The sequence below is a fragment of the Ambystoma mexicanum genome, chromosome 1q (genome assembly GCF_040938575.1).
Source record: "Ambystoma mexicanum isolate Mex_15411 chromosome 1q, UKY_AmexF1_1, whole genome shotgun sequence".
In the NCBI taxonomy this organism is placed as follows: domain Eukaryota; kingdom Metazoa; phylum Chordata; class Amphibia; order Caudata; family Ambystomatidae; genus Ambystoma; species Ambystoma mexicanum.
Window position 1 is genome coordinate 808829084 of NC_090922.1, and position 27080 is coordinate 808856163.

Below are 27080 nucleotides of genomic sequence, written 5' to 3' on the forward strand. Positions count from 1 at the left end.
TGGCCACTCCCGCATTGATCAGAGGGGTCAATCCGAGAATTGAAAAACTTTTCACTCCTTCTCCCTCAGACCCGCTCTACATTAGGGGACATTCCATTCCGGATTCCCTAGTAGTATCTAATACTAGAAAGAGGGCAGGGGTACCACTTTCCACCAGTGAGGCACCCCCTGACAAGTAGGGGAAAAGGCTATATGCGCTTGCAAAAAGAGTAACTTCCTTGGCTGCCTTCTCAGCAAGAATTGCGAACAACAATTCTTTGCTTGCTAGCTATGCAGACGCGCAGTGGGCCAAACTGCGCAAGGACGCCGAGGAAGCACCGGAGCCTTTACGTACACGCCTACTTTCAACTATTGGCGAAGGAACCCAGGTGAACCAGAGCATTGTAAAAAAAACTCTCTGGACGCGGCAGAAACAGCGGGACGTTCCCTGGTGCAGGGAATACTCCTAAAACGCCATGTATGGCTGCGCAACTCGGGGTTTAAACCGGAGACACAGGCGTCTTTAATAAATAAACCTGTGGAAGACTCTAACCTCTTCGGGAAAGCGGTGGATGAAGCTCTAGAGATGGCTAAAAAAGAGTTCGATACTATCAAGACTCTTGACCAAATCTCTAAGCCCACTACCAGACGCGGCTATGGCAACAAACGCTTTATTCGTGGCCAACGCCAACAACAAAGTCAGCATCAACAATACCCTGCCACCAATTACCAGACCAATAGTGGGCAGTACAGCCAAAGAGGCCAACGCCGGGGTAAAGGGAGAGGTCGGGGATCCACCCCCAGAGGCTCCCAAGCCCCCAACAACTCCAAGTGGCGCGAAGATTCGCGTCCCCTCCCATGCAACACCGGTCGGGGGCCGGATAACATCCTTTCTTCCTGCATGGGAGGAGATAACGTCAGACCGTTGGGTACTTTCCACCGTAGCCCACGGATACTGTATCGAATTCAACAGTTCCCCATCCTACAGACCCCCGAGGGGACGTCGCATGACACCGGAACATCTTGCCATCCTTCTCCAAGAAGTACAACTACTGCTGGAAAAAGGAGCCATAGAGGTCGTGCCTCTATCTCCGGTAACGGAAGGTATTTATTCAGTGTACTTCCTTGTACCCAAAAAGGATCTAACCATGCGCCCAGTATTAGATCTGCGCCCAGCGAACAAGTTTATCAAACCCCAAAAGTTTCGTATGGTAACCTTACAGGAAGTGATCCCACTGCTTTCTCAGGGAGATTACATGACAACATTGGACATGAAAGATGCATACTTTCATATTTTAATGTTGCCAGCGCACAGAAAATACCTCCGGTTCATGATAGAGGGCAAACACTACCAGTTCAAAGTGCTACCCTTCGGCATAGCATCAGCACCAAGGGTATTCACGAAGGTGCTGGCAGTGGCAGCGGCCCACCTGCGCAGGTTGTCCATCCCAGTTTACCCTTACCTCGACGACTGGCTCATAACAAGGGATTCTTACGAAACATGCTTCTCCAATACCCAAAAGACGGTAGACCTTTTGTTCCAGTTGGGCTTCTCCATCAACGAAAAGAAGTCCAGTCTAGACCCCAGTCAAATCAAGCAATTCCTAGGGGCTCTAATTCAAACAAAGGACAGCCTCGTCTTCCCCTCCAAAGAGAGGGTCCAAAACATGCTGTTTCAGATCCCTCAATATGTGACCGGTCGAGAGGTGACAGTACGCAAAGCAATGCGCTTGCTAGGAATGATGGCGTCGTGTATTTATTTGGTACCTCACGCGCGCCTGCGCATGCGCCCAATGCAAGAGTGGCTCAACAGCCAGTGGTGTCAGGCCAGCGGACTATGGGAGGATCTAGTTGTGGTCTCGCAAGCCTTGGTTCTCTCGCTACGGTGGTGGACAAAGGAAAACATGGAAAAAGGGAAACCCTTTGCCACACCCGCGGCGGAAGCCACTCTAACCACAGACGCATCCCTCACAGGATGGGGGGCGCACCTATCCCATCAGACTGCTCACCGAGTGTGGACTCCGAACGTAGCATCCAAACACATAAATCTACTGGAGCTACTAGCTGTGTTCAAGGCGCTAAGAGCCTTCCAGGAACACCTACAAGCCAAAACAGTAATGGTCCTTACAGACAGCACCACAGCCATGTACTACATCAACAAGCAGGGGGGCACCCACTCTCCAGGCCTGTCCAAGCTGGCCCAGAATATATGGAAGTGGGCTCTCAAACAGGACATGTTCCTACTATCACTACATGTACCCGGGGAACTCAATCTGCTGGCAGACAGACTCAGCAGAGATTTCCCCCTGCCCGAAGAGTACGAATGGCGCCTGCACGAAGACATCGTCTTCGTCTTCACACAATGGGGATTCCCAGAAATAGACCTGTTCGCAACCCTGGAAAACTCACAATGCCTAAGTTACGCCTCCAGGTACCCCCAGAACCAATCCAAGGGGAACGGTCTGTCGATGCAATGGTCAGGGAAATTTGTTTACGCTTTTCCCCCCGACTCCCCTTCTCAACAGGGTGGTGCACAAGATGCACCAGGAACAAGTAACCATGATACTAGTGGCCCCAATGTGGGCCCGTCAACCATGGTTCGCTCACTTGATGGAGATGTCTCTATCTCCCCCAGTGAGACTCCCCTGCCCGTACAACATGCTGTCTCAGGACAAGGGCAGGACTCTGCATCCATGCCCCCAGAACATGAACTTAGCAGCTTGGCTCCTGAAATCATAGAGTTCGGACATCTACAGCTCCCGCAAAAATGCATGGACATCAGGGAAGCCAGAAAACCTAACACTCGCCACTGCTATTCTAGCAAGTGGAAAAGATTTGTCATCTGGTGCAGGAGTAAAAGCATCAACCCTATTGACTGCTCTCCCACACATGTTGTCCTATACCTGACCCACCTTTTGGATTCAGGTCTAGTGTTTAACTCCATTAAAGTCCACCTAGCGGCACTTTCTGCATACACCACTTCCCAACTCAAGGTGTCGTGGTGGAGGATCCCCGTTATAAAAGCCTTCATGGAGGGAGTAAAGAGAATACACCCCCCGATAGCTGACCCAGCTCCCGGATGGGACCTTAATGTGGTACTTACCAGACTCAGGGGCTCTCCATTCGAACCCATGCACAAAGCATCTCTTAAACACCTCACTCTTAAGACTGCTTTTTTAATAGCTATCACCTCCATCAGGAGAGTAAGTGAACTTCAGGCTCTTTCTATTCTAGACCCCTTCGTTACAGTTCAGAGATAAGGTGGTTCTACGCACTCACCCTAGGTTTGCCCCGAAATTTATTTCTAAATTCCACGTAAACCAATCTATAGAACTACCAACGTTCTTTCAAAATCCTTCCAATTTGGGAGAAAGGACTCTGCACACACTAGATGTACTCAGAGCGGTCATGTTCTACATGGAAAGAACCAGACCACTGAGGAAGACTAATCAGTTCTTCGTCTCGGTGGCAGCAGGAAGAGAAGGAGATGCGATTTCAAAGTCCACTATTTCTAGATGGATTGTTCAATGCATCACTCTCTGCTATACTCTTGCTAAGAGAGAACTGGCCTTTAGGCCAAGAGCACACTCTACTCGAGGCACGGGGGCATCCATAGCATTCATTGCAAATGTTCCCCTTGAGTCCATCTGCAAAGCGGCTACCTGGAGTTCTGTGCACACCTTTACAAAACACTACTGTCTAAATGCACACTCTAGATCTGACTCCCAGGTGGGACAGGCAGTATTACGACACCTTTTCTCTACTGTTCCTTCTCATAACCCACCGCCAACTCCGGGTACTGCTCGCTAGTCTATGCACAGCATGTGATTCTAAGCAGATTAACAAACATCAGAAGACAATGCATTACTTACCGTAAAAGCATTTCTGATGGTTGTATCTGCTTAGATTCACATGCGCCCACCCTTCCTCCCCGCTCGCATGGAAGGAACATAGACTTCCTTTATATCTCTCTCTTTTCTGTACTCACTCACGTCTAGAAGGCTCCCTCAGGGCAGAAAAATACAAACATAGGGACCTCGACGCGTGAGGGATTGTGGGTACAACGCACGTCACTATAGGGATAGTGTTTCAGACACGCCTTGTCGACGTCCCTTTTCGACTACGAAAAACAAAATGCAATACTCCGCAGTGACCACTGGATGTCGGACCTATGCACAGCATGTGAATCTAAGCAGATACAACCATCAGAAATGCTTTTTCGGTAAGTAATGCATTGTCATTCATGAGCATGTGAATCCATGCCAGACCCCATGCTGGAGAAGGAACAAGTTACTTACCTGTAACTGTTGTTCTCCAGCATGGGTCTGGCATGGATTCACATGCGAACCCTCCCGCCTACCCCTCTGCGGCTCTTCACTTGGTCATACTGCCACTTCACGTGCTACCAAATCTGAAGATGGCTGCCAGAGGCGGGGCTTAGGTGATTCGTTTCTGATCTGTCTTTCGTAGTAGTAACCAAACTGATACTGATTTTTCTTTACCGAGGATTCCCAGCCTGACAGGGAATATTCATGAGCATGTGAATCCATGCCAGACCCATGCTGGAGAACAACAGTTACAGGTAAGTAACTTGTTCCTTATAGACCTCGGGAGGGGTCATTATCGCTTGGGATAATGACGCGTCTCCAACTTATGCCCCTCTGCTTTGCCTCGGGCCATAATTTGGTGTCTGGTAATTATCTCACTATAACAACCCCTCCCTCAGACTATTAGGCTATATTGTGTATGAATATCCGGAATAACTGTACTTCACTGCCAGCCTTACTCCCTCACTTGGGTAAACCTGACTGCTCTGCTTCCATTAGTGCGTCAGGTGTCATTTTAAGTGAAATGCTGGTCTACCTTTAAGATAGATGGTTGCAGAGCCTTCACCAGAGTTGCACAAAGCCTTCCTAACGAGATCTCGCATAATGGCGCTAAAAAGCAGCAAAAAGGAAAAACATTAATTACGTCGGGATACCAAAAAGCCCAGTGCCATGGCAACTTCCTGACCGAACAATGCAAACAAATGGGTAACTGTAGTCACGCTGTGTCAATAAATCACTTTTAAGAGACCTAGCTGCTCTTAGTCTATTCATGCAAATCCCCTTTCTGAGAGAAAGGAATTTCGTAAGGGAAGGACACTGATATTCTCTTTAGTGTCTGAGTAGGTGGATGTCTCGACTTTTGCATTTTTTGGACACTGTGTTGCTTTCCTTTTCAGAGCTTGACGCTTTGGACACAAATGATGAACTGACTCCTTTGGGCAGAATACTTGCAAAATTGCCTATTGAGCCACGCCTTGGCAAGATGATGATTATGGGCTGCATCTTCTAGTAAGTATGAACCTCTGTTCCTGGGGCTTTTATTGGGGCTTTTTTTTTGGGTGCTAAAGTCCTTCAGGGTTCTGTCCTGTTAATGTTGGATGCATTGTAAAATGGTTGATCGTAACTTCTCGCTTATCTCTTCAAATGTCCTTTAAAGGAGGTGTTTCATTCTGTTTGTTTTTTTTAATTTGTTTTAGTATAACCATATCATTTACATCTAATGGCACAGAAGAATGTTAATGTGATATTGGTCTGTTAAACTGTCAGTCCTTAACCCATGTTCCTTGCCAGCATTGCTATTTGCAGGTTACCTCTAGTGTCGAGCATCCATTCTGAGTGGTTGTTCTGACGGTTTCATGACCCTTGCAAGCATATGAAGGACTAGGCCCACCTATCCCAATTCCTTACATCTATTGCATATGTTCATGAATGCCCATTTGCCATGGGCCGCTACGTCTCCTTCTGTGTGTTTGCAGTTTTGGCCATGGGTAATTACAGTGGTAGTAAAGGAAATAAAATGGTCTTCATCCCTTATTGCTTCAGTGTCGTTGCTTCCCAGTTAGGCATGCAATATATAGAACCCAATACATAGAAAATATGGCATAACGTTGATTCAACCCTCCTGCACAATTTTTCCAGATGGCTTTATCCCTCGTGCTGCATCTTTCTTCCTTGCTCATGCCACTTTTGTCAGTTGGCCATTTGCCTATTCTCAGCACTTCCTTTCTTTCTCTCCCCTGGTTGTCCTTTCTTCCTCTGAAATGATTAAATTATTGCTTCTCAACATCGCCTTCCTTAATTTCTCATCACAAACACATTTCGTTCCTCTAAACTAATTTATATTCTCATTTCTGATTGTTGAAGGCGCGCTGGTCAATTATGGGCATAAACAGAAGTGTTCAGTCCATCATACAAATGCTTTTTGATTGGGTTTTTGTTTTTTGGTGTTAGGCAAGATTGTATGCAGTACCCTTTGGCTGCACAACAACAACCCTGACCTGGCAATAGGAACCCAACCTTTTGCATAAGTCTGTACTACACAGGTTGGTAGTGTGTTGAGCAGCCAGACTCATCTCAAGAGAGGTCAATGTGAGCTGTAGGGGGGTTGCACAGAGATTCACAGTGCCAAGTATCCAAGTAAACTCGTACACTCAAGGTTTATTGATTAAACAATTATTCATTTAAGTCAGTTTGTATAAGACTACGAAAAACAAAATGCAATACTCCGCAGTGACCACTGGATGTCGGACCTATGCACAGCATGTGAATCTAAGCAGATACAACTATCAGAAATGCTTTTACGGTAAGTAATGCATTGTCATCTGAGGCTTGTGGAATCTGCTTAGATCACATGCTGTGCATAGGCCGACATCTAGTGGAAGCTGCGGAGTATTAGTTTGTTTTTCGAAACTCAAATGGGCGTCGACACAGAGCGTGCCAGTAATACTATCCCTAGTGTGACGTCCACTGTACCCATGATCCCTCACACGTCTAGGACCCTCAGATTGTCTTTTTCCGCCATACTGGTCGGAAGCATCCCGCAGAGTTCCTTGGCCTTAGCCATAATTTTGCAAAAATATAGTGATTTCCTCATTTCTCCACCCCAACGTCGAGTCACCGAACTTCCACACTCGATGCCGGCCCAGAGAAGAAATCGACCGTCGAGAGCTGCACGACAGACCTGTGCCTTGGAAGGCCTCTGGCCTCGGCCCTGCAAGTAGGGAGAGTGGGGGGTGGTACATACTCTACACTCCTAAATATATAGGTACATTCTTATATATTCCTACACTCATTGGCCCGCTGCGACAGGGTGCGTATGGAGGGTACCCCTTTCCAATTTTGCCCCAAGTGCAACCGCAAGTACCCTTGGGTTGACAGACATGCCACGTGCAACCTCTGCTTGCTGAGGGACCACCCTGAGGCGAACTGCAGAGCATGTAGTAGGTTTAAACTGAAAACACTAAAGGACCGTTCGATCAAGTGTTGGGCCCACCACGCCAGGCGTCAAGAGGCCATGGCAGCGGAGGGCACCTTCAGCGATAGCAGCGACGCCGTGCTTTCGGACGGCGAGGGCAACGTGGCATCGAGGCAGCCAAGCGCAAGTCCCCGACCTCGGAAGGTCGTCCGGCAGGGCGGCTATGGGGAAAACCCCCAGCGACACAAGCGCTACCCACAGCACTTCCACCAAACACACGAAGTCCCACCGAGACTCGACGCACATGTCGAGTTCTCGGAAAGAGGCACACGGAGAACGGTCCACCGAATCGGTTGTCCTCTGGGCGTTCTCGATCTAGATCGCTGCATGACTCCAGGCAGCCATCCACTGTTGCCAAAAGTGCCTCGCTCCCTAAGGTAACAGGTTTGATCGTCGGAAGACGAAGCCTACCTCTATCCCCAGGCCGCACTCCAGGAGTCGGCGTCAGCAGACCGCATAACGGCTGTTCCCGAGTCCCAACCTCCACACGCCAGAGATAGGGACACTACCCCGAACCTCAACGCCAGACTTTGAAAAGCTCAGAAGGGGCCAGAAAACAGGGAAAACACACTTCCACCCACGGGAGGGGGGAAAACGACAATAGAAGCAGTCTCTGCCTTCTTTCACACCTCAGAAGCAGACAGGTAACAGTCTACTACTCCACAAAGACAAACAGACAAGTCTCAGTCTTCTGTCATCCTAAGGACCCCTGCACAAACCAATAGGTCCAGCCAGGATAAAACAGGGAAACTCTCCCAGGAGAGTCATTCCCAGCTCAAGAGAGCCTCGCGCCGTTGGTAGAGGAACCCCTCCTTTTCCTCGGGGCAGAGCTGGAAGAGCTCGGATGCCCTGGAAATCATTGCATGGAAGGATCCAATCTCGTCAGGCAGGGGGCGACGGGGGACACGTCCCGTCTTCGCATCCGTCGTCATCAGTACCCGCCGCAGTCGTGTCCATGCCTGTATCATCCCCGTGGGTAGTAGACCGGGGGGAAGGCAGAGAAGGCCGCAGAGGCGGGAGAGGAGGCCTAGGATGCATCCTCCTCCTCTTAAGTGGTGGGCTCTCTGAAGGTCCCGGCTCCAGTTCCTCCGTCGGGTCTGGCTCAGGCACCTCCGTCGGGGGAAGGGGCAACCTAGTCCTCATCTCCGAGCATAAGGACTGGATGGCTGACAAAATGGCCGCTGAGGTGTCTTGCGGTGCCGGAAACGACGGGAGCGAGGGCTCTTGAGGAGCCTCGTCTGCATCACCCTCGCCCTCGTCGGGATCCCTCTCGATGGGCTGGGCCTCCTCCACGACTTGGATGAGCTCCTCTTCAGAGGTTGTGTCCGTATACACGACGGCCACCAACCCCTCCCCCCCCTTTCCAACGAGGACTTCGTGGGGGTCTTCTCGATGGGCCTGAAAGACAACTCCCTCCGCGGTGGCAGGGAGACTGGTACCTGAGGGCGCCTCCACTGGTGTAGCCTCCACAGGGTGAATTAAGGCCAACGTCACCTTCTGTACGCCTGGGGCCTTCAGCTTGGGGGGAGGGTCCGAGCCTCGCTCCCCCTCTGCCGGAATCTTCGAGATCGACCAGGGCCTCTCCAGAAGCTTCGCCGGGTTCTCGGACTTCCTCTTACCCGAGCCAGAGCGTTGGCTCGAGCTAAGCACGAGGACTCCCAACACTTGAACGTGCGGTAAAAATCTGAGGATGGCTGCCAGGGGCGGGGCGTAGGGAGAGGGCAGTCATTGGCTGCGGGCAGTATGACCCAGAGACCAGTGATTGGTTACTACTGAGAAAGACAGATCAGAAACGAAACTGATACTGATTTTTTCTATACCGAGGATTCCCGGCCTGACGACGGGGAATATTCATGAGCATGTGAATCCATGCCAGACCCATGCTGGAGAACAACAGTTACAGGTAAATAACTTGTTCCTTCCCTTTACTGCTCTCGGAAACAGATTTATCAAGAGAAGGTATTTAAACCTTTGGGATATCTAAGATTTACCTGTGCCGCTGCACTGTAGGTGCTGTGTCACAATACAAAGATGCCTATGGAGTTCGTCTGACTCCAAAAGCCAAAAGAAACAGTGTTCAAATAGCAGAAAAATACATGAGAGAGTGGGAAAACACTCTCCAGGTTAAAAATTAAAAAGTCCTAGAGTCAAGCAAAAGGGCTGGGGGTCTCTAATGTAGAGAGGAATTAGCACATTTCTGAGATTTCTCCCTAACGCTTTGCTTCCCTCGCCCACTGCATTGCAATTTTCTGCCCCAATTTCCAGTGCTATGCTGACACCATTCATTTTCGGTATGCCCTCGGCCACCTCCTCTTCTCTCATCTGATTGCCTAACTGCCATTCAAGATTGGTGTTCCGCCAATGATCTTTGCCTGAATGCCAGCAAGACTGAGATCCTCCTCATCGGCACACCTTCCCCCCCCCCCCCTTCTTCCCCCTTACTCTCTGGCCGGCCTCCCTTGGCACTCCTCCTACTCCTACCTGCGAGGCTAAACCTCAGGGTCATCTTTGATTCCACACTTTGCTTCTCCGCCCACATCTGATGGCGCTAAAAAATCAAATTTCCTACTGCACCTCCTCAAAGGTTGCCTTTCCTCTCCTTCCCCCCAGATGCTCATGGTCTCTCAAGCTCTGGTTCTCTCTAGGTTGGACTATTGTAACAGCTTCTTTCTAAATCTACCTGCCTCTACGCTCTACCCTCTGCAACTAATCCAGAACAAGACTGCAAGACTTGTCCTTGGCCTCAAGCCCTGGGATCGTATCCCTTCAGCTCTGAAATCTCTACGTTGACACCCCGTGGATTCAAGGATTAAATTCAAAACCCTCTGCATTGTCCACAAGGCTTTCTGGGTCCTGGGTCCAAAATACCTTCAGCTATCCCTCTACAAATTGCCTCCCCACACGTGCTCTTTGCTCCTCTACTTCAAACTCCCTCTGAGTCGGTCGTTTCTCAAAGAAACAAGCTGGGGGGGTGGGATGGCAGATCCGTCTTCGGCTGGGGCCTCCCTGTAGAACAGCCTCCCTGCCACTCGAGGAAACATCTACAGGTCCGGAAGCACCTCAAGAACTTCCACTTTGCATCTGCCTTTGCTCCCCCCCTGCTAATCTATTCTTGCTCCGCACCGTGCACCTGGCCTACCCTCTGTCTCCTGGGCCCAGGTACCTGCTGAAACTGCCACCCTTTTGCACTGTCTCAGGGCCATCCTTTTCACTGTGGTCTGTATCTGTACCCATACAGTCCCCCCAAACCCCCCCTTTTTTACTCTTCAGACATACCCTATCTGCTTCCTTAAACCCAGCACTTGCTGGCTGCACTACTACGGTTCGTTTTTAATTTAGCCTATTATCAATGTTTTCCTTTGATCTGCATTCCGCCCCCCTTCCCATGCACTTGTGCGTTCTCAATGTCACTGGGCCTAGTAAGATTGTTTTATTCCCCTACGAGCGCGATGTAAATAAAATCTATCATATCATACTCACCGCAGTGACTAACATACTCCTAGTCCCCTTTCCTCCATACATCCCAGCCCCCCCTTAATACTGGTGTCATTAGATAATGTTAATATTGTTGACGCGTCAATGGGGACTGAGTGGCGCCGGTGGGCGGAGTCAGGAGAGCACATGATCCCAGTGCTGCGTCCCCACACCCCTCTAAATTTATAGGGGAAGGTTGTTTCTGGTGAAAAGGGTTCTCTCGTCCCTAGCGAGGGATGCCCATGCAGTATGGAGGAAAGGGAACTATGGACTAGGAGTAAGTTAGTCACTACGAGGCTGCGAGGATTAAGTTCAACGCCCTTCGCATTGTCCACAAGGCCTTCTGGGGCCGCATTACCTTCAACTCTCTCTTCCCAAATATCTTCCTTCTCAAGCTCTTTGCTCATCCGCCTCCAACTCCCTCAGGGTCAGTCGCTTCTCCAAGCAACAAGTTGGTGGTAGATCTTTGTTCAGCAGAGGCCTCCCTTTGGAACACCCTTCCTGCCTCTCTGAAACTTGAGAACAATCTCTGGTTCCAGAAGCACCTCAAAACCCTCTTTGCCTCGGCTTTCTTTCTCTCTCCTCTGCTGAATTCCTGGCTGAAACTGCACTGGTTACATGGCCAACCCTTCTGATCTTGGGCCCAGGCCCTGCCAGCCGCACACCTGCACTGCCTCCCTGGCAACCCCATGGACTGTTTTCTGCATCCCTACAGTCCCCCTACCAGCACTTGTCTGCACTCACCCCGCACTGCCACCAGCTGGTCGTTTTATTATCTTATTTATTCTACCTTCCTTGTACTGCACTTCCCCTCTCCCCTTCCCCACGCACTTTCCCTCTCCCTCCTTCCCTGCACTTGCGCGATTTGAATGACACCTCGCCTAGTAAGATCGTTGTCTGTCCTCCCTTGTTCCCCCTCCCTTGCCTCGCCGCGCCTTGAAACACTTGTGTATAGGCGCGTTATAAATGCCATATCATACAGTGAGTAACTGTTTACTGTCCTAGTTAGTGATGTGACCTCTGTGTAGGAAGTGTGTATGAAGCATCTCTAAAGAGGATCTACCTGCCTGGTATAGATTCTGGAAAAGTATTTTGAAGTGTATTTTTATTGTTGAACATTGCCCTTTAAAAATTTTTTATTTTAACATAAGTTAAATCATTATTTTAACTAGAAACCTTCAGTAGAAGTGTTTCTTGGCTACTTGTTTTGGTGGATTTCATTGGTATCTGGTCATTGCATCGAATCCATAGCATCGACAGACCAATGCATCTAAAAAATAGCATCGGAAAAATAAATGCATGTTTTTGGAACGTAAAGGGTTTCTTTTTATTTTAATGGGTTTTAAAGAGTAAAAAAGGAGGGACTTGGGCGGGGGAGAGGAGTGGGGGGCCCATTTAAAAAAAATGCATTCGATGCACTTTTTTTGGACACTTTTTTTCGATGGAATGGTCTGTCGATGCTATGGATGTCGATGGAATGACTAGGAACCATTTCATTGCTACAGCTCACATTGAGAAGTCTGGCTTCTCAGTCACACTACCAACTTGTGTAGTACAGACCCATACCAATGGGTGGGTTACCAAATACCAAGAGGACAAGGGTTGTGTAGTCTCCCACAGGGTTACTACATCAATTCTTGCCTAACTGGGACCTCTACGCAGGAGGTATCATGGGAGCAGTAGACAACAAACTAGGGATATTACAAACATGCCCAGTCAATGTCCCTTTTTTAAAAAAAACTTTGAGAACGTGCAATACTCTCAACTAACCACTAGATGTCAGCCTATGCAAAGCATGTGATTGTAAGCAAATCCACAAGCCTCAAGCCAGATTCAAGAAATCCATTTTAGGAAGGCCCTCCAGAAGAGAACAGCAAAAGACTGAATACCAGAGCACCATTGTAAGTTTTTGCCAGCCCTCTACCGCTGCTTGAGTTGTACCATGTCGCCCTGTCTATATTGCTTACCTTTGCAAGATATGGCTTCCATTTCTTTTAGGATGTTAGCTCCCCACAAACCCCAAACAAGGTCAGTAGTGGCACTTCCCTCAACAACGGTATGTACAAAACCTTCCTGAACATTGGTTTTATAATTTTTGTAATCCTGTTTTGTTGAACTTAACTTGGTGACTGGTAGAAACATTTTGAGTGAGCCCTTTTACTAACCAGATGTATGGCCTGAAGTTGAGCTCGAAACACATGTTGGCTAATGGAAGTAGGGATACAGACAAGTTAAATGAAGAAAACATTTTCAATTTAAATGAAATAATAAGCCTTTCTCTTAATGGATGAAGCACAAACCTGAAGTCCAAGGGGTTTTTATATTCTCTGCTTTTAAATGAAGGTCTCTTTGCATTTCAGTGTGGGAGATGCTGTCTGCACCATCTCTGCTGCCACCTGCTTCCCAGAGCCTTTCATCAGTGAGGGAAGAAGACTTGGTTATGTTCACAGGAATTTTTCAGGGAACAGATTCTCCGACCATGTGGCCCTACTTTCCGTCTTTCAAGCCTGGGATGATGCAAGGTTTGTTTTGTTAGATTGGTTGATATTGCCATTTAAAACCTTGTCGGTGTCCAGATCCGAGACGACTCTTACAACTAAACATTTAATGTCTGTCTTTAGAATGGGGGGTGAAGATGCAGAAACAAGGTTCTGTGAGCACAAACGGCTCAACATGTCGACGCTTCGGATGACTTGGGAAGCCAAAGTACAGCTGAAAGATATACTGGTCAATGCAGGCTTTCCCGAAGGTGAGTAGTCTGATGCAACATAAAAGATGCTTGTAAGTTAGGGCACAAGTTTGGTTTGGCATTTATGTGGTATGACTGCTCCGCTTTTCCTCACTGTTTACATATATTTCCTGTATTTGCATTGCAACCTAAAGTATAGGATATTACTAGAGCTGTAAAATTGCTGTGTTTAGACATGTGGATTCGGTCACTGAATTCATAGCCAGTCCTACACAGAAAGAGTCGCAAAGAAGTTGCCGTGCGAGAATGGCTAGATTCCTTTCTTCTTTCTTCTAGAGTGCTTGATGACACAAGTCTTCAACAACACTGGACCAGACAACAAGCTGGATTTAGTCATCTCTCTACTGGCCTTTGGTGTTTACCCCAATGTCTGTTACCACAAGGAGAAAAGAAAAATTCTCACAACAGAAGGAAGAAATGCCCTGATCCACAAGTCTTCAGTGAACTGCCCATTTACCAGCCACGACCTGCAATATCCTTCTCCATTTTTTGTTTTTGGTGAAAAGGTAAGATGGGGTTTTTGCTTTTATCGCTTGCTCACTGACAAACTGTTATAGTACTCTGCACATTGTAACTAGTTTCCCCAATTACCCTGACCTCGAAATTGCCTGAAAAGCCAAACTTTCATTGGTCCCTGGCTTTGAGGTGAGGTGGTATCCCCTGAAATCCATTCCATTTTAAACTTAGTTTGTCAATTTTGTGCATTGTCGTCTTTTTGCCGACCACAGCGCTTAAGGAAAACCTCTTCCTGATTCCTGGTGCATAATCTTGCCTCCCTGCCCACTTCCTACCCAAATTGCACCATTAAACCCATATTGCACAGCTCACCAGGGCAGTCCACTGCCTGTTGCAGCCCTTTCGACTAAGGGTCCAGAGAAAAAGGGCAGCTCCTTCAGTTACAGCTCTAGATCGTGTTTGCCAGTGAAGCCTACAGCCATCAACCAGCAGTGATTAACGAGTGTGTTTCAGGCAGAGGGCACAGCCATTACTGCACCCCATTATACTGACTCTCAAATCTTGTTACCCGTTAGCTTGTAGTGTGTTGCATATAGCCCGCAGTTGTATGGTAACCATATCTCGCATTTAGCTAGATTGTTAGTCAGCCGTATGTTGCATTGAAGCATATTGTGTTGCCATATCTTGCATTTGGGCACATTGTGTCTGGGGTGGTTTGGGGTATTTACCTTATCGCCATAAGTCATGCATTCTCACTTGAAGTCCACTGGCTTACCTTTTCTTAGTTGATTTCAACTCCTGTTGCACAGGCTTAACAGCTTGTGTTACTTCAGTGATTTTCTTGAACGATATGACTTTGTGAAAGACTTTATCCAAGAAGTGCATCAGAACTATCGACTTGGTGAATTGACTTTGGCTGTCCTGGCTCCTTTCATTAGAGGATTCAAACTTCTCCAGCATGGAGTCTGGCATGGATTCACATGCTCAATAATATTCCCTGTTGTCAGGCTAGGAATACTTGGTAAAAGAAGTTTCACTTTGGTTTCTAAACACTTTCTCCTATAAACCAATCACTGAGCTCTGTCATACTGTCACCATCCAATGGCTGCCCTCTCCCTAAGCCCCTCCTCTGGCAGCCATCTTTGGATTTTTACAGCACGTTCAAGTTTTGGGAGTCCTTGTGTTTCGCTCTTAGACCTTTCTGCGTTTTTCGTGCTTTTTTTTGGCTAGGAAAACCCTATTTTTGTTCAATCGAGCCTGTGCTCCATTTATTCATCCAATTTTCAAAATTGTCAAGGGTTTTCTTCTTGGAAGTTTCCAGAAGACCACCAGGCCTACACCTCGCCGGATCATGTTGGACGACGGGCATGCCTTCAAGCTCTGCACCTGCTACAGCTTGCAGAATGTTTTCATGGACAAGCATTCCCAGTGCCTTTGTCTTCACTCAACGCACAAGGAACAAGATCTGCCGTGGCTTTTCCAAGCACACAATGAATGATCGGGACGTCCGACTGGTGGCGTGGCTCAAAGCTAGGGCCTCTACCCAGAGTGGTCCACAGGGGCATGCCTCATCCGGATCCAGTTGGAGCAGGCTTCTAAGTCCTTTGAGGGTGCTCCATCCGTGGGGTCCCAAGACCAGGCCAAACACCACGTCCGCTTCTGGTGTGGTCGCTGCGCAAGCGGTTCCCGCGGCGATCAGAGTGTGTTCATCATCTCCAGCCATCGCTCCAGTTCTTCGTCAAAGAGAAAGTCGGTGTTGGGCAAAGTTTGTATGCAGTACCCTTTGGGACCACTACACACAACGAGGACTACAGGTGTAAGCAAAACCAACCTTTGGTATACGTCTGTACTACAGTTTTGGTAGCCTTGCTGAGCAGCCAGGCTTATCTCAAGAGGGGCATGTGAGCTGTAATGATGTTACAGAGGTCTACAATCACAAGTATTCAAATAGACTTACACTCAAGGTTTCTTGGTAAAACACTTATTAATTTATTTCACAGTTGGTTATAAAAACATTAACTAGAAGGAGGCAATCTATATCACACAGTAGGAGCAAAAGGGCATAGTTTAATAAAAAAGAATATTAGTTACTCTTAGTGCAAATAGTTTGAGTTCACCAGAGGAGCCAATTCAATGCAATAGGCTAGGCCAAGTCAGTGGGCTAAAATCTTGTATAGGTTAAAGCATTTCTGGTAGTTAAATGGAAAAGTCTTTGCCAAAGTTCTCAGAAGTAGTTCGTAAAAGAAAGATTCATATGTTGGGTCACAAGCTGACTAGGCCTGCAAGTTGCAAAAGTTCCAAGCACACTCGCAGTGAGAGGCAGGTTCTCTCAGCCGGGTTTTCACAGTACCTCACAATGAAGGAAAAGATGCAGCTGTAAACTTCTGTTTCTGCAGATCTTGCTGTTCCTGAGCCTGTCGTGCGGACAAGAGGGAGGACGTTGTTGGACTCCTGCACTACGGCTGGTCGCAAAGCTGGCAATTGGCAAATCTTAATTTCCGGTAGCTGTAGTGAAGCACACAAACTGGTGTCCCTCTCCTTGGTTATTTAGTTTCCTGCAGCACTCTGAGGAAAATACAACCAGCTCCGATAATGGTATCAAGGTTGCTACAGGTTCGAGTTGATTGGTCCCACCAACTCAAAGGGAGAAGTATTCATTGCAGGGCTTCTCTGTTGAGATTATCTTAGCAATTCGGACCTGCAGCAGGGCTACCCCCGGACAAACCAACGGTCCAGGAGTTGCAGCAGCCGTCCTCTTCAAGCTCGTCTTCGGTTCTTTCGTTCCAGTGGTCGACTCTGCCTTCCAAGCTAAGAGACTCGCCTTTTATCCAGTTTCCTCCCTTTCATTGCAGCCTAGCTGCCACTCACCCAGCAGGGTGGCTGTCCTTACCGGACAGTCAGCCGCCCAATCACGGCAGAGTGCATTTGGGTCTCCTCGGAGACTAAGCACAGGGAGTTTCGGGCACCTCCCTCACTTCCTGCCAACTCCAGACACTCGGGCGCCAGAGGCGGTCTTCAGTCCTGAAGCCCGCCAAAGGAACAAAGGGACCTAACCTGGTTTAGCGTGCCAAGACAAACTCTCGAAGGACCTTTCCAAAAAGAAATGGCGAAAAAAGACCGGGACCTGTTTAAACAAAGGGGGCTCAGACACCATCTTGAAAAATCATGGTAGTTCGTTGTAAAACCACTGCCACCAGCCATTTCGAAAGGAAAGTGTAGCATTTGACTACTACATGAGTTTCTAGACACCGGGGATACTAGGTAACCCCTCCAGCACTCTCTAGTAAGATAGGGTGTGCTGGGTCAAAGAATTTTAAAAGACTAGTAAAGTCAATTTCACTTTACTTTCTCTGGGAAACAGTAGTTTATCCCAGAGAAGGTATTTAAACCTTGGGAAAGCCTGGAAAGGGTTCCCTGTGTCACTGCACTGCGGGTGCTGTGACACACATGAAAAGATGCCTATGGAGTTGTTTAAAACTCCATACCCAAAGAAAACAGAGGTAAAACACATGAGAGAGTGGGGAAAAAAGGCTCACTCTCTCCAGGTAAAAAAAAGTCCTCAAAATCCAGCAAAGTTGCTCAGGGTCTCTAAGGTGAAGGGAATTGGCACATTTATGAGAATTCTTCGTAACGCTCAGCTACCCCGTGGAAGCTGCCAGAGAAGCCGGAGAAGGCCAAGCAGGACAAGGTGTCCAACCTGCCAGTTAAGGCCCAGGAGATTCAGGCTAAATCGTCCTCTTCTAGCAAGATGGTTGCTGCCACCCTCTCAAAGGCGAAAAGGCGCTGACCCGATCCAGGGTACCCCGGTGGCAGTCAGTGGCTCTTCCTCCCAGGTGGGAGGCTTCGGCCGAACCAGTGGAGAAGACTCCAGAAAAGAGGATGCCGGACCTTAGCCCGATGCTGACCCCTCTGAACCCAAAGAAGGTGGGTGAGGGGGCGTGGAAGAGCTCCAGGGCACAAATATTTCTTCGTCTGACGAGGAAGCCCTAGTTTCCGTCCACACCATCCCGGAGGAGGGTGGTGACTACGACCAGACCGTAGAAGAGCTGCCTGCCAGAGGCAGCAACGACCTAAGAGCTGGGCACAGCAACTATGTCTCCCCAGGCACCTCTCAGACATCTGTCACATGATATTCTCACGACCCTCCACACACTGGTGTCGGAGATTCAGAAAAGGATGCCGACTGAACCACCAGTGACGCCACCGGTGTTGACACTGGGGCCACCACCACCAAAGAAAAGGAGACACCCCTCCACTCAACTGTCACTTCATCCCCCCACCCCTAGGGATATGGTGACTGACACCAATGGCGGAATCTCTGCACCGCCAAGGGCTTCTCCGCCGGACGAAGTGAGATCCTTCCACTCCATGATCACCCATGCATCAAATCTTCTAACTCACCTCGGAAGAGGAGGGCTTCCTGTATCAGTGCTGGAAGGTGAAAAGGAAGACTATCCTGTCGGTAACGCTCCTGAGCGAAGTCTAGAATGAGGGGCTTGCGCTGCTGAAGAACCCCGGCGAAGAGGGACCGGCTAGAAAAGAGATACTGTATGCCGTAATCTGCACCCATGTCTGCGGTCGCAACCATCGCTGGTCTGTGGTTTCGGCTGCGGCTAGGAAGAAGTCGTCCAACCTGTTGTCAGTCTTCTCAAACCCCCCCCCCAACCCCCTGGATGGCAAGGGGAAGAAATTGGACGCCGTGGGACGGAAGGTCATTAAATCAGCGGCGGCGCCGACTGACGAGGCGGCCAACGCCTTAGTGATCTTAGCCATGTACGACCGGGAGCTATGGTACAAGATGGTTCCGATCCTGGATTTCCTCCCTGAGGAGAAGTGGGTAGAGGCAATGGATATCCTTCGGGAAGGCAAGGTGTCGTCGGATCACACCATCACTGTGGCCCCTGGACATTGCGGACACAGGGTTCCACGGGATCGAAACAGGGTTTGCTTCAGTCGTCGTGGCTGGCTGAAGGCCACCAACTGCAAACAAGGGGTCCAGACGAGGATTCTGGACATGCCGTTCGGAGACCATCTTTTCGGCAAGGTCGTTGATGAATCTCTTCAGGCCATCAAGACTGACGCAGACGGGCCGTGACCTGGGCACGCTGCAACAGCACCTTTCGTCCCTCAGGAGGTAAGTCGGGTAGATCTTAGAGTTTCGGCGGTGGATCGTCCTCTAACTGCCAACCCTCTGTCAGATTCAACTTGATAATTTCTGCAGAAGTGATGATAGCCCACCAGACCCCCTAAGCCTGCCAGCCCAACAATCCTTCAGTAAACTACTTTCGAAGGGATTGTGTCCTCCGACGTATTCCTCATCTTAGATATCTCCTTCCAGCTCTGCTGGCCTCGGAAAATGTTTTCTTTAGAGGGCGCTGCGCGTCGATGTCCTTCGAGTCGATGTCCCTCGACAGCCGCCGTATCGACGTTCGACGTCATCCTGCCTATAAAGGCCGCGCGCAGCGTCCGTTGCTCAGTTCCGTTTTTCCGCGCTTACTCGGTGCTTCGGAATACCGTTGCTCAGTTCTTAGTCAGATAATCCTATTTACCTCGAGTTATTCGATCCGTACTCGATGGCTTCCTCGTCGGAACCGACAACTCCTCCATCTGGATTCAAAAAATGTCGAGATTGTGGGAAAAAGATGTCGTTGACCGATCCTCACAGAATTTGTCTGTGGTGCTTGGGAGCTGAACACCATTGTTCGGAATGCGAGGACTGTATGTCCATGACAGCTAAGGCCCTGAAGGAGCGTAGGGGGAAGCTGGAGAAAGGTAAGACTTTTAAAGCTTCTTCGTCGACGAAGTCGAGACATTCGTCTCCTCGTCACCATTCGCGCTCCAGGTCTCGGAGTGGGTCTCATCACTCCTCGAGATCGAAGCACTCGAAGAGGAGACGTCGAAGATCTCCGTCTTCCTCTTCCTCTGTTTCGCCAAAAAGAATCCCTTGCCCCACAAAACATAGTTCCCGGGCTGAATGGGAGGAATTCCGAAAGAATATGATGAGCGTCTTCGAGAAAGCGGCCTCGACTCCCTCAAAGACTGCCGAGAGCGATGCTCTGGTCGAAAGACCCGAAGGTCAAAAACGCTGCGAGTCGCAGTACCCGGCGAAAGAAACCTCTCGAGCGCGTTTCGAACCCTCGAGCAGGACTATGACCTCCAAACCTTCCTCGAAGGTTCCGTCGACGAAGGTCCCGTCGAGGTCGATGTCTTCGACGCCGTTGTCGAGGGGACCTTCGACACACGGGTCTGTCGCCTCGACGCCAAGAAAAGTCACGTTTTCCACACATCCAGTGACTATCCCCAGGCCCTCGACGTCGATGGCGTCGATATTGTCGAGTAGAATTCCAATTCTGTCGAGGTTCTCGAGGCCTCCACCTCTGTTTTCGACGCCACGCTCGAAGCCTTCGACGTCGGCATCGACGCTCTCGAGGCCAATAATGACAAGTTCGGCACCCTCTGCCTTGGAAATGGGATTTACTCCCTTTATGAGTTCAGAACAATTGAGAACTATATCCTCAATTTTAGAAGAGGGTGAATTGTCTGAACAAGACACATTTGAGTTACAGGGACCTGTAACCCCAGTTAGAGAGGAATTTTCCTCTGAAGAGCGCAGATTAAAGGATCTTCATGATTCTTTACATGAGGCAAGTGGGTTAGACACTTCCCCTGAGGTGGAGTTTGCTAAGCCAGACCCGGGGGAGCATGCTGAAACCCCCTACAGAGCCTTAATGGCCAGGATTACAGAGTTCATGGGGTGGTCTGCACCTTCACAATCTTTCCAACAAGATGACCTCACGGATATTCTTGACAAAGGCCCGCAGGAGGATCCTGTGGTGCCCTTTCATAAAGCTCTTCAGAGAAAGATCATGACAAACTGGGAAACCCCAGATGTAATACCTGCAGTAAATAAAAAACTGTCTACAAAGTACAGGGTATCTTCCACAGACCCAGAGTTTTTGTCTAAACACCCATCCCCAGAAAGTCTGGTGGTACAAGCAGCATCCTCTACCGATGTCAAGACGGCTTATCCTACAGTCCCACAGGACAGGGACGATAAAAAATATGATGCTATGGCAAAGAAAGTCTTTTCAGCATGTAGCATGGCGTTAAAGTCTGTTAATGCTACTTGCACCCTTGCTAGGTTCAGCCATACACTTTGGGAGTGTGCTTTTACAGCGGCTGACTGCATCCCGGAGGGAGAAGAAAGGGATGCGTTCCTGAATATTATACAGGACGGTAAAGACGCTATGTGCGAATCCCTCCAGACGGGCATTGATTCGGCTGACAGTATCAGCAGAGCAATGGCGGCAAGTACATCAACCAGGAGATTCGCTTGGTTGAGAAAGTCGGGTTTTGCCCCAGATGTGCAAGCCAGGCTCTTGAACATGCCATTCGATGGCTCTTCTTTGTTCGGGAAAAGGGCGGATGACAGTTTAGAGAAACTGCAAACTTCAAAAGCTGCAGCAAAATCCCTGGGAGCTGCAATCCGTCAGACTCCTTTTCGTCCCACAGGAACCTCTGCGAGGGGGAAGTCCTTTCGCTTCTACTCCGCATTCGGAAGAGGTAGAGGACGACCGGCTCAAAGGGGTCAAAGAAGAACTACCCGAGGTGGACGGGGTAGATATTCTAAAGCCGCAGCAACAGCAGGTGCCTTTTTACCATCGGCACTGCATCAGCCGCCCCAAAACCACTCTGAGGACTCCCCTCACAGGACACCTGTAGGAGGCAGGTTGACTCAACATCTGGCGGTATGGCAGGCTATCACGTCAGATGCTTGGGCATTGGAAACAGTTGCCCAAGGTTACTGCCTGCCTTTCCTACGTATACCCCAGAGTCATCCACCGGGGATCAGCTCTCAGAAAGCTCCAGATCCGCTCCTCTTGCAGGAAATTTTGGACCTGCTAGAGAAAGGTGCCATAGAACCGGTACCTGTAGCGGAGAGGAACAAGGGCTGGTACTCCCCTTACTTTCTCGTTCCGAAGAAATACGGAGGACTGAGACCCATCTTGGACTTGCGAGAATTGAACAAATTCCTCAGAAAAGACAAATTCAAGATGGTCACTCTTTCTCAGATCCTCCAGGCCCTTCAGTTCTAGGACTGGTTGGTATCTCTGGACCTTCGGGACGCTTATTTCCATGTGCCTATCCATCTCAAACACAGGAAATACCTGAGGTTCGCAATTGGCAACTCTCACTATCAATTTCGAGTGCTGCCATTTGGGCTGACCTCCGCCCCGAGGGTCTTCACCAAGTTAATGTCGGTAGTGGCTGCAAGTCTAAGGAGGGAAGGGATTCACGTCTACCCCTACCTGGACGATTGGCTGATCAGGGCTGTTTCTCCGGAGCAAGCTCAGATCCAGCTAAATCACGTGTGCCACTTCCTTCACAGACTGGGCTTCTCCCTCAATTTAAAGAAGTCACAAATGATACCATCGCAGAGACTCCAGTTCATAGGAGCGGTCCTGGCTACTTCCCTGGGAAAAGCCTCCCCACCAGAGGTGAGGGCTCAAGATATTCTACAGATGGTTACCAAGTTCCAGCATGCCCAACGTCTCCCAGCCTTCGACTTTTTGAGGTTGCTAGGGCTCATGGCATCCTGCATTTTCCTTGTGCCAGAGGCTCGCCTGAGAATGAGATCCCTCCAGTGGGCACTGAGGACTCAGTGGTCACAATTCTCAGGGAGAATGACCGATCTTCTTCAGGTTCCCGGCAGGGTGGCTCGAGACCTTCAGTGGTGGGCCTGTCAGGAGAACATTCTGAAAGGAGAACAGTTTTGGCAACCCTGGCCGGAGATAACAGTAGTCACGGATGCCTCACTCACGGGGTGGGGAGCCCACGCCAACGACTTGACCATCAGCGGTCGTTGGTCTCCATCGGAGTCCAGACTACACATCAACCTGTTAGAGCTGAGAGCCATCAGACTTGCGTTGAAGGCTTTCCTGCCAGCTGTACAAGGGAAGAACGTCCTGATAATGACGGACAACACGGTGGCCATGCATTACCTCAACAAAAGAGGAGGCGTAGGATCACTACCCCTGTGCAGAGAGGCGATGCAGCTCTGGTTTTGGGCAATCCAAGAAGGAATCTCTCTATCGGCAGTTCACCTAGCCGGAGAGAAGAACTTGACAGCGGACGCTCTGAGCAGGCAGAACACAGTCTCCCACGAGTGGGAGCTAGCTCAGGAAGTCCTTCAAGAGATCGTCGCCCTTTGGGGAACCCCTCAGGTAGATCTGTTCGCCACCAGCCTAAACAGGAAATGCGACCTGTTCTGCTCAAGGGAATTTCCTCCGAGAGGAGCTCTGGGAGACGCGTTCATAGTGGACTGGGAGTTTCCGCTTCTGTACGCGTTCCCACCGGTCCCTGTCATTCCTCAAATGATCAGGAGGTTGAGAAGATTCCGGAGAACCATGATCATAATTGCCCCGGATTGGGCCAGGAGAACGTGGTACCCGGACCTTCTAGACTTGTCCATCTGCCCTCCAATTCGACTTCCACTCAGAGAGAACCTACTCTCACAGAAGGGAGGTCAGGTTCTCCATCCAGACATCAAAACCCTCAACCTTCACGCTTGGCTTCTGAACGGCTGAGGTACAAGGATTGGGACCTCCCTGATGATGTTATGGAGGTGTTGCTTTCGGCAAGGAGGCCAGCAACAAAGTCTTTATACCGCTGCCGTTGGAACAGATTTTGTAGCTGGTGTAGAGAACAGAATATCGACCCATTTTCATGTGGTACACCAATGGTTTTGTCCTTCCTACTATATTTGGCAAATTCAGGCCTTCAAGTTGGCACCATTAAGGGCTATCTCGCAGCGCTATCCATCTTTAAGCGTACTGCGGAAGAACCATCCTATTTCAAATTACCCTTGGTAATACAGTTTCTAAAGGGGTTAACCAATGTTTATCCCCCAAGACCATTCCAAGTTCCCCTATGGGATTTAAACTTAGTAATAACTTTCCTGATGGGTACACCTTTCAAACCTCTCCATTCTTGTTCGTTAAGATTCCTTACCCTTAAAACTGTTTTATTAATAGCACTTACATCTGCTAGAAGGGTGAGCGAATTACAAGCTCTTTCTTGTAAACCCCCTCATACAATCTTTCACAAAGACAAAGTTGTCCTGCAAGTGAAGCCTAATTTCCTCCCAAAGGTGGTTTCTGAATTCCATATCACTCAGAAGATTACCCTACCATCTTTCTATCCTCCTCCTCACCCGGGGAAAGAGGAAGAGAGGTTACACAGACTAGACCCCAGGAGGGCTTTAAGTTTTTACATTTAGTAGACTAGCCAGGATAAGACAGGCAGACCAGCTGTTTGTAGGTTACACAGGTCACAAGCTGGGGTTACCAATAACTAAGCAGACCATTTCCAGATGGATCATTCTAGCCATTCTGGAATGTTATAAACTGGCAGGGAAAGAGCCCCCTCAAAACCTTAGGGCTCATTCGACCAGAGGTATTGCAGCTTCATCGGCCCTCAAAAGAGGCGTGCCGGTTAAAGACATATGTGCGGCCGCTACATGGTCGTCTGTCCATACCTTTACACGTTTTTACAATCTGGATTCCTCCTCCAGTCAAGAGACTAGGTTTGGAAGGGCTGTACTGCATTCTATTCATCAATAGAAGACAGCGTGAAGTCAGTACTCCCTCCTCCGAATATAGAATACTGCTATGGGAGCCTATCTAAGATGAGGAATACGTCGGAGGACACAATCCCTTCGAAGAAAAAGTTACTTCTTACCTTGTAACGTTCTTTCGACGGGATGTTCCTCCGACGTATTCCTCATCGACCCTCCCATCCATCCCCACAGTTCTACTTCCCTTGTTGTTGCAGCTTACGCTCCTTCAGGGTGATTAGTCTAGTCCAGACAGTAATACTGTGGGCTACAAAACGGAACTGAGCAACGGACGCTGCGCGCGGCCTTTATAGGCAGGATGACTTCGAACGTCGATACGGCGGCTGTCGAGGGACATCGACTCGAAGGACGTCGACGCGCAGCGCCCTCTAGAGAAAATTTTTTCCGAGGCCAGCAGAGCTGGAAGGAGATATCTAAGATGAGGAATACGTCGGAGGAACATCCCGTCGAAAGAACGTTACAAGGTAAGAAGTAACTTGTTCATTAAGCTGGCAACCCCAGGGGGAAGTGGAGAAAATAACAAACGCAGGTTTCTTTTATGGCCCTAGTCTCCTGCTCCCTTCTTGATAAGACTGTTCTGAAGACCTAAACATTTATCACAAAACATATTACGCTGTCTAGTCTTCAAAACTCAAATTCTGCTTGTTATCCAACCCCACTTCCCTTCAATACCTGCTGCCTTGCTGATGGGCTTGATTAAGTTCATTAGCTGCCTACATCTGCTACTGTGTTTACTTCACTTTTAAAATAACTTACTGAAGAATTCTGATCGATATAGTCTTTGCTTCTACTTAAGGTAACCTTCCAAAATGACTTCTTTTTAGTAATGAAAAATACAGATTAGAAATTTTTCTTGCCTCAGCAGAACATTGCTTTTAGGCTCTTCTAACTCCTACCATTTGCGATATCCCACGCTGCTAAATGAAATGTCTTTAGTTTCTAACATGAAACATTATCTAAATAACTATTGCAGGCCTATGAGGCGAAATCGGTAGGCCACGCGCAATAACGAAATTAACGGAATCTCCCACTCAGCTGACTTTCCGGACGAGAAACGAGGCACGCTCACCTAAGTTCTAAGGCCGGTTACTCTAGTGACCGCCGGCCATTACCTTGGGCGCTGCTCCGAACAAGAGGTAACGCAATAATATTAAAGAAACATTCGGTATAAGCTTAATGTTTATTGTGTTAAAAGATTTAACTGTGACACGCGACCACTCGCCACTTAGTATTTCATACGTACTCAAAGCTGACTGCCACATTACGCTCCGGCTTCAAACTTGCAACACTCCTAATGTTGATGCATTCAGAAAACTACCATTCCTTCAAATGAAAGCTATGCAAGTCTTCATTAAAAATCGTTCACTAACATATTACTGTTTAATTTCTTTTTTCATTTGCTAATTTCAAACAAATGATCAGCAGATTGAAGTGCTGGGCAAGATTGTATGCAGTACCCTTTTTGTTGCACTACAACAAACTTGACCTGGCAATAGGGACCCAACCTTTGGTATAAGTCTGGACAACACAGGTTGGTAGTGTGGTCGAGCAGCCATGCTTATCTGAAAAGGGGTCAATGTGAGCAGTAATGTGACGGTTTCACAATACAGTTATCCAAATAAACACTTACATGCAAGGTTTCTTGATAAAACAATTATTGTATTTCAGTCGGTTGTAAAGCCTTCTTCAGAAGGGAGCAATATATGTAACAATACAAATACACTTCAAAACCCACTCTTATTTTCTCTAAATCAGATTATACCCATTTGGGATGGCACACAGACACTTCCTACACCCTCAGGTGAATTAAATAGCTAGGACACTGTGGACATCGATTTTTCACTAGTACATCTAAAGCAGTACCAAGTTCGGTGAAAAAAATAGAATAGAGGAATAAAACAAAGGTTAACGCATAATTCACAAACTGGTAACTACTTTTGAAAACCTTCCAATGACAAATGAGTGTAACCCTTTGCTGCGGAAAAGATTGAGCAGAGAGTCAAAGGTGAGAAGAGTCTTTCAGGGAGCCAGGACATCCAATGTTAATTGCACGATGTCAAGGGGAGCTGGAGATCTTCTTTGCAGGTAGGTAAAGTCTTTCGCAATGTTTTTGAAAATGTTTGTAGAAAATAGAACACTTGAAGGGCCACAAGCTGGAAGGCTTTTGAGGGACAAAGTTTCAGCAACTCTGCAAGGTAACCAAGACGGGTCTCAACTGAGAGCAAGCAAAGCTACACAGCAAGAGGTAAATTCTCTCAGACTTTACAGTACCTCTGGTTAGAAGAAATGGTTCCAGCTGGCTTCCTATACAGCTCTGCAGATCCTGTTGTTCCTGAGCCTCAGTCGTGGGGACAAGAGGAAGGACGTCTGGGGACTCCTGCTCTGTAATGGGACGGTCAGCGGCTGCAATGGGCAAACTTCAATTCAGCAGTCCTTCAGTGTTTCAGCTCTTCGCATCGGACAGCAAATAGCAACACTGCGGTT

The 27080-nt window shown here is 48.5% G+C and overlaps 1 protein-coding gene across 2 annotated transcripts in view; it reads left to right on the forward strand.

Annotated features, from left to right (window-relative positions):
- The window catches only part of DHX9 (DExH-box helicase 9), a 745262-nt gene that overhangs the window by 589489 nt on the left and 128693 nt on the right, over window positions 1-27080 (forward strand). For both annotated transcript variants that reach the window (XM_069641409.1, XM_069641410.1), the window contains 4 exons: window positions 5204-5315; window positions 13116-13277; window positions 13377-13504; window positions 13781-14010. In XM_069641409.1, the coding sequence (XP_069497510.1) occupies window positions 5204-5315; window positions 13116-13277; window positions 13377-13504; window positions 13781-14010 (632 nt within the window). The remainder of the gene's footprint in view (window positions 1-5203; window positions 5316-13115; window positions 13278-13376; window positions 13505-13780; window positions 14011-27080) is intronic.